An 18906-nucleotide genomic window follows, 5' to 3' on the forward strand; every position below is an offset into this window, starting at 1 on the left:
AAAGAGAAAAAAAAAGATATCATAGTGTATGAAAGCACAGTCATTGCCTCAGTTCATTTGGCTGTTAAGCTGTTTGTATAATAGTCCGTGACAAGAAAAACAGTGATCTATTGTTTTGTCATGCAACTCTGGAACTTATTGGAAAAATCATGTCATGCTACTGATAAATGTTGTGTGACTAAGTTAGTGTTTGTGTGCACTTGGGTAATCTCAGTCATGTGCTTTTGAGGTAAATTTTACTGTAACAAATTGCTACTGTTTAACAGTTTAAAGGCTACTAAAATAAGTTACTATATTAAGTATAATATATTAAGTTGATCAGTAGTAACTGCAAAGAAATACATCTCCAAAGCAAAATGTTGTTCATTTTGTAATTGAATCATAAAAATCTTCCTCCAAAATTAAGCTCTAATAAATGTTTTAAATACTGAACAAATTACCAAATTCTCAAAAGTGTTGTTACTAATCAGTACCTTTATCAGTTTACAGTTTGTTCACCAGGTCCACCATCAAGTGAATGTGAAATAGCTGAATCATTTTTAAAAATCTTCAGCAAAATGTCATATTAAAATTATAATTCACTAAAAATGCATAAAAAAACTCTTAAAACCTTAAAACTGTCTTCCACCAAACAATTTCAGTTTCCCTGAAAAAGTATTCAAAATGTGTAAAATGAGTACATTTTTAGTGCTGTATTGATACTTTTACTCCCCTACTTTCCTTCAATCTGCAGTCACTACTTTATTTTTTCTAGTCTATGGGGATTAGACAAATCAGTCCTAGGATTCCTGTCCAATCAAATCACACATAAGGTAAATCGCATCATAATGAACTACCTCAAGACATGTTTGGAAGCATTAGAAAGTGTCCAAGAAGATGTCCAAAATCTTTACACGCATTGACCCAGAGACTGTTTAGATGCATGTTACTTTAGAGAAGATGAAGGATGTTTACTGTATGATGACCAAAATGGCCTTAAATACCCAGCAGGCACAAGACATCAATATGATGTCAGATTGACGCTGTGCCTCAACGTTGTGGGGACATCGCATTTTATTTGAGAAAGAAAATCAGGTTGAGATCAGAAGCCACTGTCAGAACTACGTCAATGTCCAACCTTCAACCTAAAAACAACCAAATATCAAACTCATTTAATGTCATTACTGGACATCAAAATAACGTTGTCCTTAGACGCTGGCTAGACATTGAACTTTGGTCACTTGACGTCACGGCTTAAATCTAAGCTAGTATTAACGTCTTATGACGTTGTGTGCTTGCTGTGCAATTACTAACTGCACCACAGAATGTTACGTTTACACACTTCCACAATTTAGATGTAAATGCATCAGCTTTTAACAGCATAACACTCACTACTCACTACTCTTGAGTACTTTTGAAATGCTCATACTTTGAGTAATGTTTACAACAGGTACTTTCACTCTACTTGCACTACATTTCTAGGCAAGCAATGGTACTTTTACTTTGTGACTGGTGACTACTATCATGTGTGTGTGCCCACACACAATCCACATAGCCTTGTCTTGCACCCATTTACATTCTCTCTCTCTCTTAAACACAGTTAATGCCGGATCTATTACAAAAATACTGTAAAGAAAAACACGGATATCTGACATTTTTTGGAACAGGATCCGGCAAGATCCAGCTCAAATCAAGCTCTGCTCTTGCAAATGATCAAACCAGAACTTAAAAAATATTACCAGGAATCATTTAAATTTCAAAATGTTCACATTTTTACAGTCTCCAAGATCACCAGCAGAAGCATTGTAACATTTTTACAGCATGAAATCAAGTTTTGTATGTAATCGGTTCTCATTTGATTAGGAAGTATTAACCTCATACAATATTAAATCTATCTTTGGAAATATTGAAATGTATTTGCGGTTTCTATTATCCCAAACGTAAAATAAGCATTAATAGCATATTATTGTGAAAGTAAATAATGCATTTCTCCACAAGCAAGAGGAATTCTGACAGTTGTGAGCTCTGTTTATTGTTGAGTTGTGAAATTGATGTGAATTATCTGCCGTTTCTTTGGCAGCATGTGTTTAGCTTGGATCAAACCACAGTGCAGAACGGGAGGGGGAGATGCCCTCATGACCCCAAACTACCCTTCGCAAGCACCTTCACAGGTAGTTTCAAAGTTCATGCCACTTAATGTTTATGTTATGTGTTTATTAGTATGCCAGAGCCTGTGTGTGTATGTTGGCTCTTGTGTATCTGTGGGGTGGAGGTTTCAGCTTGTCAGCTGTCAGTGAGTTTATGGGCCGTTAAAGATTGAGTGCTCTGATGGGGGAAATCTGACATGCTGTAAAGCCAGGTTTAGTGTTGCGGGGGTCTCATGTTTGTGTGTGTGTGTGTGTGTGTGTGTGTGTTTGAGTGTGTGATGGTGGGTGTGTTACAGTAATCTGGGGCAGAGACATGTCTCCCACTGTGTATAGTGTAACACTGCTCAATCTTGGCTCTCATTGTGTGCCGTTTTGCCAGATCCAACATGTTTTGGACAGATTTTTAACACTGCATATTAGTGAACTTGAAGATTCACATACTGGCACACATTTCTATCAGGTTCTTGGCAACAGCTATTTTGAAGAAGTATTTTTTTAAGTCGTTTAAAAACTGAAATTGTATGATCTCATGCACTGTATGTAGATGATCAACTAGCCTGTGTGTGAGACTTTGAAAGGCTGTTGACTCTGCTATATATCAGCTTTCAGCTCATTCAAACGTGTGTTAGTGTGATTTCAAGCTGCTAACAATTTAATGGCCATTTTAGGGGCAGTCTGGCTTCCTGCACGTACAGTAAGACACGAAATTCAGCACTTCCAGCACTGACTGCTAATTCTCTCTCGCTTTCTCAGGTGGAGAGCTGTACACTGGTCTGACTGCTGATTTTTTGGGGAGAGACTCTGTGATTTCAAGAGGTTTCGGGACCCGCTCACCCATGAGAACAGAAACAGATCAGAGAATACTCCATGGTACATAAATATTCATATAAATCCTTCTTCAGTCTTACACTGCATCTTGAAAGTATTCAGAGCGCTTCCCTTTTTACAGCCTTATTCCAAAATGGGTTAAATTTATTTATTTCTTCAAAATTCTAGACACAATACCCCATAATGACAATGTAAAAAATGATTTTTTAAATTGTTGCAAATTTATTCAAAATAAAAAACCTGAAAAATCGAGAGTATTCACAGCCTTTGCTCAATACTTTGTTGATGAAACTTTGGCAGCAATTACAGCCTCAAGTCTTTTTGAATATGATGCCACAAGCTTGGCACACCTGTCTTTGAGATTTTTTTGCCCATTCCTCTTTGCAGTACCTCTCAATCTCTATCAGGCTGGATGGGAAGCCACAGTCAACATTCATTTTCTTGTCGGCTTAGTCCCTTTATTAATCCGGGGTCGCCACAGTGGAATGAACCGCCAACTTTTCCAGCAGGTTTTTACGCAGCGGATGCAACCTATCTCTGGGAAACACACACACACACACACACACACACACACACACAACGGACAATTTAGCTTACCCAATCCACCTGTACCGCATGTCTTTGGACTGTGGGGGGAACCAGAGCACCCAGAGAAAACCCAGGCAAACACCGGGAGAACATGCAAACTCCACACAGAAACGCCAACTGAGCCGAGATTCGAACCGGCGACCCAGCGAACTTCTTGCTGTGAGGCGACAGCACTACCTACCTACTGCGCAACTGTACAGCCATTTTTAGATCTCTTCAGAGATGTTCAATAGGATTTAGGTCTGGGCTCTGGCTGGGCCACTCAATTATATTCACAGAGTTGCTGTGAGACCACTCCATTGATATTTTACTGGTGTGCTTTGGGTCATTGTCCTGCTGGAAGATGAACCGTATCCCCAGTCTGAAGTTAAGATCATTCTGAAGCAGATTTTATTCAGGATGTCTCTGTACATTGCTGCATTCATCTTTCCCTCTATCCTGAAAAACATTCCCACAGCATGATGCTGCCACCACCATGCTTCACTGTAGGGATGGTCTTAGCCTGGTGATGAGCCGTGCCTTGTTTTCTCCAAATGTAATGCCTGGCATTTACTCCATCAGACCAAAGAATTTTGTTTTCTTATGGTCTGAGAGTCCTTCAGATGCCTTTTGGCAAATTCCAGGCGGGCTGCTATGTGGCCTTTACTGAGGAGTGGCTTCCGTCTTGCCACTCTACCATACAGGCCTGATTGGTGGATTGCTGCACAGACGGTTATCCTTCGCTAAGGTTCTCTTCTCTCCACAGAAGAACGTTGGAGCTCAGACAGAGAGACCACCCGGTTATTGATCACCTCCCTGACTAAGGCCCTTCTCACTCCATCACGCAGCTTAGATAACCGGCCAGCTCTAGGAAGAGTCTTGGTGGTTCCAAACATCTTCCACTTACGAATGATGGAGGCCACTGGGCTCACTGGAACTTTCAGAGCAGCAGAAATTTTTCTGTAACCTTTTCCAGCCTTGTGCCTTGAGAAAATCCTGTCTCGGAGGTCAACAGACAATTCCTTTGTCTTCATGCTTGGTTTGTGCTTTGACATGCACTCTCAACCCTGGGACCTTATATAGACATGTATATGCCTTTTTAAATCATGTCTAATCAACTGAATTTAACAAAGGTGAATGCCAATTAAGCTGCTGAAACATTTCAAGAATGATCAGTGGAAACAGAATGTACCTGAGCTCAATTTAGAGCTTCTTGGCAAAGGCTGTGAATACTTATGTACATGTGATTTTTCAGGTTTTTTATTTTTAACAAATCATAAGGTAAAACGAATTGAATGGAATCAAAATGTGTTTAATAATTTTTACATTCCAATTGTTGTTTGACATTGTCCTTGTGTATCAATTTAATTGATTTCCATAGTCTATACTGCAAACTGTCAGATAAGCATTATAAAAGTTCATGTGTCTATACATGTGTGTGTGCAGAGCCCAGATTTGTTGCGGCGCACCTTATTCCTGACAGTGCAGACAGGGATGATGATAAAATTTATTTCTTCTTCACTGAGAGAGCAACAGAAACCGCAGAGCGAGACGATGATGGAGCCATACACACACGCATCGGGCGATTGTGTGCGGTGAGAAAAAACACAACAAACGCCACATACATACATCCAGCCACAAATCAACCAGTATACTGGAATGCTCCTGCTTTTTTATAACCCCATTCGCACAGCTGTTGAATGGTTTGCATGCCACTGGAGCACACACACACATACACACAGCGATTACCCCTAAACACACAAGGGTCTGTAGAGTAAGGCAAGCAGCAGTACAGATTTCTCTCTGTCATTCAGAGGTCAGTGTTCAAAGAGCTGAGGTCAATCGCACATTACTGTCACTTTGACTGCTGTTCATTGTTCAACTACAGCACATTCTCAAATCTCTCTCCCACACACACACACACACACATTTACACTGTAGAGAGGGTGATTACCTCCACATACACAGATTACACAGATTTAACGCCACCCAAGCATCTTCGACACGGTAAACCCAGCTGCTTTGCTTCTAAGAATCTATAACAATTCTTCCCTCACAGTGCCGTGATCTCCATATCAAACTGCTCTGAGATATTTTGTGGAATTGAACCATTCTCTTTCCCACGGGAACAGTTACAGCTTGATGTTTATTCATAAACAAGGTTCAGGTTACAGAGGTTTGGAGGGTGTAACCCAAGTAATTAACTTCTTCAGCTGACAAAGTTGAATGGAAACTTCCATAAACACTTTTTTTCCATAAAGGATTATTGCGAATATTAGCTGAAAAATGTAAGCAGTCTAGAATCTTTTGTATATTTTCTTGTCTTACATATAATTTAAGTTTAAAGCATCTTTCAGTTTTTAACACATTGTATAATGACATGGAAAGATGTAAAAGCCATAAAATATGTTTGTATTTTTAAACTTTAAATTCATAAATATTTTCACAGTCAATATTACGTATTCATGTCTTTAGTGACCTGGTTATACAGTTTGTACTCTTCAATGATGTTGCACATTAAACTATCCTGAGTTTTTGAATGACAAAATATAATAATAAAAACAGAGATTATTTTTACCTTTTGGAACTTGGAGGGTTCAGTGTAAACAGATGGATCTCCATAATTATCATCGTCAAAGCACACTTATCATGTACACTCGCTGGCCACTTTTTTAGGTACACCTGTCCAACTGCTTGTTAACGCAAATTTTTAACCAGCCAATCACATGGCTGCTACTCAATGCATTAAGCCATGAAGACATGGTCAAGACGATCTGCTGCAGTTCAAACTGAGCATCAGAATGGGTATCCAAGGTGATTTAAGTGACTTTGAATGTGCCATGTTTGTTGGTGCCAGAGGGGCTGGTGTGAGTATTTCAGAAACTGCTGATCTACTGGGATTTTTACGCACAACCATCTCTAGGGTTTACAGAGAATAGGCTGAAAAAGGGAAAGTATCCAGTGAGCGGCAGTTCTGTGGGCACAAATGTCTTGTTGATGCCAGAGATCCGAGGAGAATGACCAGGCTGGTTTCAGCTGATAGAAAGACAGCAGTAACTCATATATGGAGAAATATGGACATATGGAGAGAAGCATCTCTAACGCACAACACATCCAACCTTAAGGCAGATGGGCGACAGCAGCAGAAGATCGCACTAGGTGCCACTCCTGTCAGCTAAGACCAAGAAACTGAGGCTACAGTTTGCACAGGCTCACCAAAATTGCATAATAGAAGACTGGAAAAACGTTGAGCTGACGAATCTTGATTTCGGCTGTGACATTCGGATGGTAGGGTCAGAATTTGGAGTCAACAACATGAAAGCATGGATCCATTCATGGTTTAGGCTGGTGATGGTGGTGTAATGGTGTGGGGTATATTTTCTTGGCACATAAGTATTGATTAAGCATTGTGTTAATGCCACAGCCTACCTGAGTATTGTTGCTGACCATGTCCATCCCTTTTAGACCAAAGTGTACCCATCATCTGATGACTACTTTCAGCAGAATAACCCGTCATATCATAAAGCACCAATCATCTCGGACTGGTTTCTTGAACATGACAATGAGTTTACTGTACTCAAATGGCCTCCACAAGCAACATATCCCAGTCCAATAGAGCACCTATGGAATGTGGTGGAAAGGGAGATTCGCATCTCTGAAGATTATTTCTAGTACTTTGGTAAATCTTTGCCACGAAGGCAAAATTCTGGTTCAATTCTGAAGGCAAAAGGGGTCTAACCAGATACTAGTAAGGTGTACTTAATAAAGTGGCCGGTGAGTGAATATTAAATTAAGTGTATGGTTAATTTTTGTGATCTCAACCATATTTTCAAAATTATCGTTACCATTGTCTTTAAAATCTATAATCTACATGTATATTTAGTTGTTGAGCAGAAAGGAAAATATGTTGGGTCACCAGAGATCCGGTAAAGTTTTTACACTTGTGTGTTATTTGTGTTATATTATTTATAATGAATACATTCAAGAATACTAAGAATTTGATGTCTAACTAAAATAAATGATGGGTAGGGTAGTGAAAGATGTCCCGGATCAAATAAAAAAGACAACAGTAACTTAAATATGGAGAAATATGGAGAGAAGCATCTGTAACGCACAACACATCCAACCTTAAGGCAGATGGGCTTATTTATTTTATCGCATTCAATCTGCCCAGTTGGTGGAATGAACTCCCTAACTGCATCAGAATGGCAGTCACTCGCTGTCTTCAAAAAACGACTATTTAGTCTCCACTTTCCTTCCTAATCTGCAATTGCCCCTCTGGCTCCACCGATAACTGTATTACAAAAAAAAAAAAAAAAACTAATGTTTTGCTTCTTACACTTTACATACCTAAAACTTGCCTACAACACTTATTCATTGTTGCTCTTATAGTTGTGTAAATTGCTTCCTTGTCCTCAATTGTAAGTCGCTTTGGATAAAAGCGTCTACTAAATGACAATATAAATGTCAATAAAAGCCCAAGGTAAATGTTTAAGGGTTCATATAGTCTTGTTTTTCAACTCTAAACAATGACCTGTTCACTATTGTATCACTTGTGGACAAAATAAGTAGTGCTTCTTTATAATGAAATTTTTGTTGCATGCACTATACACTTAAAACCGAAGTGTAGCCCCAAAATCTGAATTATTTCAGAAATAGGATGGGTAGAATATAGACTGAGATGCAGGCATGGTTTGATTTACACACAGTGGTCTTTGGAGTATATGATTCTGGGATTTGCTAATCTGTTAAGTGTAGAAGTGAAATGACTTACTGTTTTTGTGCTTTCAGAATGATGTGGGCGGACAGAGGGTTTTGGTGAATAAGTGGAGCACATTTATTAAAGCCCGACTGGTGTGTTCAGTTCCTGGACCTCACGGCATCCAAACACACTTTCATCAGCTAGGTGAGACCAGAAACACACACATACCGTCAGCAATTTGTATGCATTACTAAATAGACCTGACATCATTTTAATCTCTTGCATTGCTTTTGAGAAATTTGATTGTATGTGTTTATCATGCAGAGGATGTGTTTCTATTAAGAACAAAAGATGAAACCAATCCAGAGATCTACGCAATATTCAGCACAATCAGGTCTGTAGCAGAACTAGACTGAAAAATGTTTGTCTGTGTATTTCATCTGTACAGCTCTGTACTTTACTTTAGAATTGACTTAATTCTGTCTTTGTAAAACATTTTTTATTTTGGTAACATTTAGAATAATCTTTTATTTATCTTCACATTTACTTTTTCCTGTTTGAATCCATTCATTTTTTTTGTTTTCCTTATACATGCCATTTTCTTTTCCTATTAGTGTAAGTTATAAGTTAAAATATATATAATATATATATTATATTATAATAACATATATGTAAAAAAACAAGTTTAGCAAGAAAATGCTATTGCAATAATAAATGTAATAATTAAAACTGAAGCAATTTTTTTTATAAAAACCTTTTAGAAAAAGAACATTTAATTAAACAACATTTTAAAGTAACAAAAAAAAAAAATCTAAATCAGGCAACAGTGAGTTTAACTCAATATTTTCTCTCTCCAGTAATGTGTTTCAGGGCTATGCAGTGTGTGTATACAGCATGGCTGACATCCGTGAAGCGTTTAATGGGCCATTTGCTCATAAAGAAGGACCTGACTATCAGTGGGGCCCCTATGAAGGCAGAGTCCCATATCCACGACCAGGAGTGTGTCCCAGTAAGATCACCGCTCAACCGGGCCGTGCCTTCCGGAGCACACTGGAGTTTCCAGACACCGTTCTACAATTTGCACGAACGCACCCTCTAATGTGGCGCCCTGTTTACCCCTCACATCGCCAACCACTGCTGCTCCGCACCGGCGCCCCCTATAGGCTCACACACATCACTGTAGACCGAACACAGGCAGAGGACGGATACTACGATGTCATGTTTATTGGCACTGGTAAGAGTCAAGAAGAATCTATGTGATGTTCCTCTACTATTTTTATAAGTATAATACATTTGCAAAACTCTTAGTCCAAAACTTTAAACTGATCACACTTGTAATGCAACTAGTAATTCTTTCAAAACCCGATGTTGGCGCTCACCTCATCATCACAGTTGTTTGATCGTACATTTCGCTATTTAACTACTATGGTATAGTTTATGCGTGTGGCATAAACTATACCATACAGTCTTTGACAGTAAGAATTTATCACGGTGACAGAACCACTTACAGAATGTACTCATTTTAACTGTCACTGAGACAGATATAGAAACATCATGTGTTGGCTTGTATTAAAAAGTATTTCGTATTTCTTATTATGGTTCAGATCGTGAAATATGTGAATTAGCCTGTAGGTCTTAAAATATATTTAAAGTTAATGGCATTTAATTAGAAAAGTGTCAGTTTTATTAATTTAATAATTCAAGGAAACAAAAAATGTACTTGAAAGTAGAGTTTTTTACTGTGTTGAGCTCATTCAGAACTCAAATGCCTATGCCTGTCTATACAATGCAGTATATACAGTTGAAGTCAGAATTATGAGCCCCCCTTTCATTTTTTTTTAAATAATATTTCCCAAATTATGTTTAACAGCCAAATGAAAACAATTTTCACAGTATTTCTGATAATATTTTTTCTTCTGAAAAAAAATATTATTTGTTTTTATTTCGGCTAGAATAAAAGCAGTTATTAATTTTTTAAAAGCCATTTTAAGGACAAAATTATTAGCCCCTTTAAGCTATATTTTTTCCTAATAGTCTACAGAACAAACCATCATTATACAATAACTTGCCTAATTATCCTAACCTGCATAGTTACCCTAATTAACCTAGTTAAGCCTTTTAATGTCACTTTAATCTGTATAGAAGTGTCTTGAAAAATATCTAGTAAAATATTAGTTACTGTCATCATGACAAATATAAAAGAAATTAGTTATTAGAAATGAGTAATTAAAACTATTATGTTTAGAAGTATTGAAATAATCTTCTCTTCGTTAAACAGAAATTGGGGAAAAAATAAACAGCGGTGCTAATAATTCAGGGGGGCAAACAATTCTGACTTCAACTATATATATATATATATATATGTATATATATATATATGTATATATATATATATATATATATGTATATGTATATATATATATATATATATATATATATATATATATATATATATATATATATATATATATATATATATATATATATATATATATATATATGGTTGAATTATTAGCCCCCCTGTTTATTTTTTCCCAATTTTCTCTTTAATGGAAAGAAGATTTCTTTAACACATTTCTAAATATAATAGTTTTAATAACTCATTTCTTATAACTGATTTATTTTATCTTTGCCATGATGACAATAAATAATATTTGACTAGATATTTTTCAAGACACTTGAAATTTTGTTTTTGGTAGTCTACAGATCAAACCATTATTATACAGTAACTTGCCTAATTACCCTAACCTGCCTAGTTAACCTAATTAACCTAGATAAGCCTTTAAATGTCACTTTAAGCTGTATAGAAGTGTCTTGAAAAATATCTAGTCAAATATTATTTACTGTCATCATGGCATATGACATATATATATATATATATATATATATATATATATATATATATATATATATATATATATATATATATATATATATATATATATATAGTTTATTACAATTCGACAAGTGAATTTCTGAAACTGGATGAATGATAATGGGTAACTGTGACTTTTGACCTCTTCAGATATTGGGACGGTGCTTAAGGTCATCGTACTTGGAAAAGGTAACTCTCTGGCCGGTGAGGAGATTACATTGGAGGAAATGCAGGTGTTCAAGGTTCGTGGGTGCACATGTCTGTGAGTTTTTAGTGTGTGTAATGAGATGTGCATTTATAGTCAAAGGTGCATCAAGTTACACATACAAAAGTACTTTATCTACACATTCTAGTATGGACATATCTACAACTATATAACATCTAGCTATAACTAACACTACCCACCTTTGTACACAACGACTGCATTTTAACTTTTGAAAACATGTTTCAAAGTCCAATTATTAAAAGTACAATTATTTTTAGCTTGTAATCTTCAAAAACACAATTTTGTGTAAATCGTGATGTCATGGGGATAATGTGATCATTTTGAAAGTATGAAATGGAATTTCGCAATCAGAACAGCAACAGCAGACTTCATGTTCAATAGTTCTGTTTCTCATGATGTTTTCACTGCAGGTGCCCACTCCTATAACCTCCATGGACATATCTGTGAAGAGGGTAAGTTCATGCATCGTTCACTCTCAGTGTACTGTTCCAGTGAATGAACGCAAGTGTAGTAGCATAAGCAGCACCATAAAATCATTTTCCACAAATTGCCAAAGAGGCTTTACTGTGTGAGGAGAAATGGGACTCCACTTTGTGGGTGTATATGCTTTTTGGCTCCAAAGCAATAAAACATTCATGCAAAACAACCAGTTGCTTAGTTTTTCATCATGAAGCAGGTGCTTTACATCCAGAGCGTCTGACAGTTCACTTACTTCATAGACATCCCTGGAGGCACAGGAGTTAAAGAAACAGTTTACCCAAAAATGCATTTCTGTTATTGTTTACTTACTGTTAAATCATTCCAAACTCATATGATTATTTTACCTTCACTGTGAAAAGAGATTTACACACACAAAATATTTTGGTAGTGTAATTTCCCCCTTGAAGCTAGTATATTATTTCAGCTTTATAATGTTTTTAAATCTGACTGCTGGGTGTTTGGCCAAATTTATAAATGTACAACTTTAGTAAGATCAAAGACCCTTTAAGACAAGCCATTTCACTCAGCCATCTTCGAGCAGTATGCTCGGTTATTTTGTTTGAATGGGAAAACATCATATTCTCTAAAATTGCTTGCCTAGCTTCCAATTAAATTTCACCAATTAAGAACACCTTATGTGGAACTCTGAATCACCTAAAATTAAACAACAACTGTATCTTTAGTTTCATTTCTAAATGTTCGAATCACAAAATCTGAAGAAACTCACGTCTGATCCAAGCTTTTCCCCTGGAGAATCATCAGTCTATCACGATTATTTGGCTCCTGTACTAGAAGTTGGGGCTTCATTCACCATATTAATCGTTACACTTTTGCCGTTTCAAAACTACACGAGTGACATGTCTTGTGTCTAGAAACCAAAGATTAGAGTCTTTGGTAAGATGCAGCTCTCGTCACTGTCACTTTTTAGTAAACCATCCAATCACATTAGAGGAGGTGCAGGACAAATATCAATGTCAACTGTCAATTTTTAAACAATTAAATTTCACAATAGCAATCCTTTGCACATTTTGGAGATCTGCGCTAACAGAATGCAACTGTGGAGATTTGATTTAAATTTGCACGGCTCTGCTGGTTGAAGAGATTTTCAGAATTTCCATTGCCAATCTTAAGACAATTGAAATCATTTGTTTTTTGGGGTTCAATTTAGGACTGGGCCGATAAACAACATTGAATCGTGATAAAATTTATGCTAGAATTTTTTACTCTATATTGATCCAATCACACAGCAGAAATGTGCAACAATAAGAATCTAGAAGTGTGTTGATATTAGAGATGTACTGAATTTTCAGCCACCGTAGATTTATCGTCCGAAAATATGTAGTGTCATTTAATGGATCATCTCATTTTTATAGCTTCAGTCATTGTTGGGGTACTCTTTTAAATCTGACAGCATTACCAACTTATATCGAAATATATATCGTCATTGTTCATTATGGAAAATAATTATCAAAATTTTTGCCATATCACCCAGCCCTAGTTCAATTAGGAATTTCCGCAACCATCGCAGAGCCCCGGTGATCTGAGAGAGGCTGGCTTAGCCTCCCCCTGATCCCAATGTGGAGACTTTCCCACTTTTTTAATCCTTAAATGACAGAAGTATCCCTCATTCATTTTAAATAAATGAAAAAAGTACAGCCCAAATATTCTTTTAAACATCTTCTCTTCGTTTTCACAGAAAAAGAAAGTGATATGAGTTTGGAATGATTGATGTCTGAGTAATTGTTGGCCTAATGTAGTTTATTGGCAGAACTATCTCTGTTTTACTCAAGGGAACTGTAGGAGAATGAAACTAAAGCAGTTATTTTTCTCTTTCTCTTCCAGCAAACTCTGTTTGTTGGATCACAGACAGCTGTTGTCCAGGTGCCGCTGCACCGCTGCAGTATGTACGGTAAAGCTTGTGCCGAGTGCTGTTTGGCTCGAGATCCGTATTGCGCCTGGGACGGACAAACCTGCACACGATACCTGCCAAACACCAAACGGCGCTACCGCAGACAGGACATCAAACATGCAAACCCAGCAGTGCAGTGCATGGACCAAAACCTCAGCGGTAAGAAATGACAGCCTCCTTAACTGAGTGCAGCCATGCAGCATGAATGTTAATGTAGCAGCAGGTTCCTCTGACAACTTCAATTGGGTTTATATGTTAAAGAGCTCACTGATGTGAGAGTGCAATTTCTTCAGAGATTTGTTCAATCAGTGGAGTTAGAAACTTCAATACACTTTTGAGCTTGTCTAATAGAAAGATTAATAGGGTTTGAAGGGCAATCTCCTAACTCTGCTGGGACAAACTGTCTGTGAAAGACAGGAACTGATAGAGTGAGAGGTGAACAGGCAGATCACTCTCCATCGCTCATCACAGAGGAGAGAGAGAATGAGAGGAAAGAACAAAAGAGGTGTGAGTGAAGAGCACATGAGTGTTTGCATGCCAAAGGTGAGGATGTTGGTGATGAAAAGGGATTACATATGTATGTGTGAACACATACAAACGCATACGCAGTGGAAAATCCCTGAATGACCCTACACTGAACCACGTTGTGTGACTGCTGAAGTGTCACTTTAAAGCTTTTTTTAAAATTACATTAAATGCATATAGTGCAGTGTGTATTGAAATGTGATTGTGAATGTAAAGGTTCTAAGTTTTAAAGATCAAAGTGTATAATAAATACAGACTGTTTTTAACACACACACACACACGCAAATTAAACTCTGAACCACTGAATCAAGTCATCAGAAATTCCAATTGCAAACATGGAAACCCCTAAAATTCTCACATATGCAAGTCTTCACTTAAACATGTTGTACACACACACACACACACACCTATTATTCAGCTAAAGTAGGCTATGACGAACCACAAAACTTTTTTGAGTGGAAACATTCTACTTTTGTTGTGCTTGTGATGGAGATTCTGGATGATCCACTAGTTTTTCCAGTGTTTCACCATTGGAAAAGCTTAAATGTATGCAGGTAAATCCTCTCTCAGTTATTTCTACTGTATATACAGTATTTATGAGGGCTGAGCTAAGGAAGCCTCCAGACCAGATAAAGTAATGGCCATTTTGTTTCAAATACATATTGTCAGCAGTAGACCAATCTCAAGAGATTATCATATGACCAATCAAAGCAAACCAGGATCTCAGAAAGGATGTTTTACATCTCAAACAAATCACTTCAGATTTTTACACCCCCGATGTTAACCTATTGTAGAAAAAGGTAAAATAACACAACAAGGCAGTTTAAAGAGTCTGTATTAAGAGTAAAGTGTTTCTCTGTTCAGTGGAGGATGTGGATCTGAGTGAAGAACGGGTTGTTTACGGCACTGAGAACAACAGCACCTTCCTGGAGTGCGTCCCTCGGTCGCCGCAGGCCACTGTCACATGGCACATTCAGAGAGATGACTACTTAGGGGAGGTGAGAGACTAAAGCAGGTCGCACACCAGAAGCGCCGCGCAGCGCCACGCAGCGCCATGCATTTTAGAATTCTAAACAAGGGTTTCTATCAGGATACACACACCCGCGCCGCAAGTCGGCGGCGCCCGACCACAGCTCAGGACGCAGTTCATTTTTCAGCCGCGCCACAGAGCGCCATCTGATTAGTTTCATGTTAAATATCATTCGAAGGTGCGCGTCTGGTGTGTGATACTTTAAACTGTCATGTGCGCGCCGTGTCGCGGCGCCGAGCGGCACTTCTGGTGTGCAACCTGCTATACTGTACAATACAACAAAATGACATTTAATATTTAAAATGACACTGAAAATATCATGACTTATATTTCAGTGTCATTGCATTCAATGAGGGGTTTGTAGATATTTTCATGCCGGGGATCTCAATGGTTCTTTATGTTTTTATTAAGTACTTTATGTTTTTTACACCACAGTCTTTATGCATCTCTGAAACAAGAAACAAATTTATGCATTTTGACTTATTATTTACTGCTTATTTAGCTAGTTGTGTTTGGGGAAACTAAAAAAGTCAAACTTTTAAACTTTTTAGAAATAATATTGTCATCATCTTTGTTTAAACTACACAAATCTGATTGTCTGAAAAGGGTGACATTGTGCACATTTATTATGTGTTCAGTCTAGGCATGCACAAATACCTGACAACCAGATCACTTTCAATTCATTTTTATAGAATGAAATTAATGTGTGTTAATTTTACATGACTTTCATAGCCTAACAGAAAAGCAATAATTAATAACTCACATCATATCCTGAAAATAAAAAAGTGAATGTTGAAACATTAAAATATGTTAACAAAAAAGTGTTATGAATTTGGTTATATACGTTTTATTGACCATTCGGTGCTCTTCAGGTTAGTTAAAAGGTGCAGCATGTAAGTTCGACACCCAGTGGTTGAACTAGGTATTGCACTCCTGGTGAAAATAAAATTGAACTTTAGAACTGTGATTCAGTGCAAGTCAACAAGGCCGTGTTGTGAGGGCACGGGGGTTACAATGTAACCTGCTCACCCAATGTTTACGTTCATAATATTTATATTACATGCAAATTAATAACACCTCATGTGGAACTCTGAATCTGCGTCTCATTTGGGAGTCTTCCTGACTGAATGAATCAAATACACAGTTTTTCACCAAGACAACCCGAGGTGCTGAAATATAATTGGCTAAACTGGCAGTGGGTGGGTTAAAAAGACCAAAACAAAGACAGCGTTCTTCAGAATATCTGACTTCAGCATTTTTTCCCAGATAAACAATAATGTTTACTTAGCATGTTTGTTAAATATCTGCAAACATATTATGGTATTTTTATGATTTAGATGTTTTTGATTAATTTGATTATAGTTATGTTGCATTAGAATATTATTGTGTTGCATGTGGTTATGTGGTAAATTCTGAAAGAGATTTAGTTTCAGCCTTTTTCTCCTTTCCTCTTCGTTCAGGTGGTGTTTGATGAGCGCATCATTAAAACAGATGACGGTTTATTATTCCGGCGCGTGTTGCGGCAGGACGAAGGCATCTACGTGTGTCGATCTCGTGAACATGGATTTACGCAAACTCTTTCCCGCTTTTGGTTGGACGTCTTAAATGCAGATACCCTTTCAGACCTCCTATCACGAGACAGCAAATATAAAGTGTGGTCGCCATGTCCCGCCAACTCTGCCACGATGAATCGCGGCCCGGCAAGGGCGTGGTTTAAAGACGTCTTGCAGCTGATTGGTCCTTCAAACCTGCCGCAGGTGGAGCAGTACTGCGAACGTGTTTGGTGCAACGAGAAGCTGAGGCGCAAACACAAAAGCATGATGGACAAATATCGGCAAGCGCAAGACTCAGCGAGGAGAGCGAGAGTCCAAAAGAGCACAGGAGAATCCCGACATCGCTCTCCACGAGATGTTCACACACAACAATAAAACACAGTGAAGAAAAAGGACTTCTTTGGACAACTGGATGGATGCTCTTACACACTTTAACATACATGTTTTTGTTTTTGTTTGTGGTGATGTAAAATATTGTAGGTTTGTGTCTAACAGTCCAATTTTTTTCCCTTGTGTTAATTAGGACATTCTTGAGCGCTCTCTCCAATTATCTCCGTGACCAAGACAGCCGGCCGCATCGCCTCACAGTAGACCATAGCTAATGTTAAATGTCTCACTTTAAGACTCAGCAGCTGTAAAACCTTTTTACTGGAACAAATGAGGGCAGACAGGATGGGACTAGTAGATTGGACCGCCGCCACTGCTAAAACAGGTGCCAAAAAACATGCATTCATTTAAGATACATCTGGCTGGGATACAACTGGGCATAATGCACAGAGACTTTTACTCAGCAAAGAAATGTGGCAGCGCTCAACAAAACTCAGCTTGCCAGTATATTAAGCTATAACGGAATAAAGTTAAGACTAATTAGACTGTTTTCTGGTAACTAAATCAAAGCTTGACGACTGTTGAGACTTCAGCAGAATGGATTTTGCTCTTAATTAGCCATCATGAGTTTATTTTTTTCAATGTAAAATTTTTGTAACACTTTATAGTATGGTTCACTTTAGCATTAGCCAACATGAAATAGCAACCAACAATAATTTTACAGAATACATTCATACAAAAGGTTCTGGAAGTAAAAAAAAAAAAAAAACTCATTCATTTTTTCCAGAATGAAATATTTTATTTACATTAATGAGTATAATAATCTTTTAAAGGGCACCTTTGATGTAAATCATCTTTTTGGAGCTGTTTGGACAGAACTGTGTGCAAGTATAGTGTGTCCACAGTCATATTGGGATGATATAAAGATAGCAAGTCTCTTTTTTTAAACATTTCCTGATGTTAAAAAAGGATCCAAATCCCTTTTATTTTGAGGCAGTGACGTAGGATTGCTGTTTCTCCGCCCACCGATTTGATTGACAGCTCCGTATTAACATGTCTCCGAAGTAACGCGTGTAATCACATCAACAAAACAGGACTTGCGCAAAGATTTGTTCAGCTTTCTGTGATCATCAATCATCATCATCAAATGAGATCAAAAAAGATTTTTACGAGTTTAAAACGTTTTTAAAACAGTGCATGTTTGTAATGAATTACAAAAATTTTACCGTCTTTATCACTAAAGTTGCATGTCAGTACAATTATAAAAGAAGACGCTTCAATCGCGGTTTGTGGACATTAAATCAGGTCTATTTTGTACATAAACATAACGGATATCCATACAGCAGTGGATATTAAAATGGATCCCGTCACATTTGCCGTGCAAAAACAGTGCAAAGTTAAATGCCAGCGGTGTGTGTGTGTGTGTGTGTGTATGTGTGTATGACCTTTGTAACGACATTGTGTGTGACTCATCAAAAGGCTTGAATTAATTCCACAACAAATACATCAAATTGGTAAAGTTCTTCCTGTAGTATTTCTCACAAACGTTACGTGAGATCTGCTTTCTTCATGTCTGTCTCTGTGCTGTTTATCTGACGCAGCCGAGGCGGAGATTGAGACACACTCTAACTGTGCGTTCACATCGAAGGCAGTTAGAGCATCAGAGGTCGCTCTGACTGCCTTGGCAACAATGCTGTCTACCTTTAGCTCCGGCGGCGAGATTGTCAAAATTTGTCACATTAATCTCGTATTTAAAGG

The 18906-nt window shown here is 37.5% G+C and overlaps 2 protein-coding genes and 1 long non-coding RNA gene across 3 annotated transcripts in view; 2 read left to right on the forward strand and 1 right to left on the reverse strand.

Annotated features, from left to right (window-relative positions):
- sema3g (semaphorin 3G) overlaps positions 1-17901 on the forward strand; it is a 51978-nt gene extending 34077 nt beyond the window's left edge. Inside the window, exons 5-15 of the mRNA NM_001122712.1 lie at positions 2060-2150; positions 2880-2996; positions 4968-5116; positions 8313-8427; positions 8548-8617; positions 9081-9457; positions 11249-11340; positions 11735-11776; positions 13647-13872; positions 15103-15236; positions 16729-17901. Coding sequence (NP_001116184.1) covers positions 2060-2150; positions 2880-2996; positions 4968-5116; positions 8313-8427; positions 8548-8617; positions 9081-9457; positions 11249-11340; positions 11735-11776; positions 13647-13872; positions 15103-15236; positions 16729-17196 — 1881 coding nt within the window. The 3' untranslated portion in view covers positions 17197-17901. The remainder of the gene's footprint in view (positions 1-2059; positions 2151-2879; positions 2997-4967; positions 5117-8312; positions 8428-8547; positions 8618-9080; positions 9458-11248; positions 11341-11734; positions 11777-13646; positions 13873-15102; positions 15237-16728) is intronic.
- slc26a6.2 (solute carrier family 26 member 6, tandem duplicate 2) overlaps positions 1-18906 on the forward strand; it is a 406025-nt gene that overhangs the window by 288993 nt on the left and 98126 nt on the right. The window lies entirely within an intron of this gene.
- The window catches only part of LOC147842651 (uncharacterized), a 464331-nt gene that overhangs the window by 69705 nt on the left and 375720 nt on the right, over positions 1-18906 (reverse strand). The window lies entirely within an intron of this gene.

Source organism: Danio rerio, chromosome 8, assembly GCF_052040795.2.
Source record: "Danio rerio strain M-AB ecotype USA chromosome 8, GRCz13ab, whole genome shotgun sequence".
NCBI classification, from domain to species: domain Eukaryota; kingdom Metazoa; phylum Chordata; class Actinopteri; order Cypriniformes; family Danionidae; genus Danio; species Danio rerio.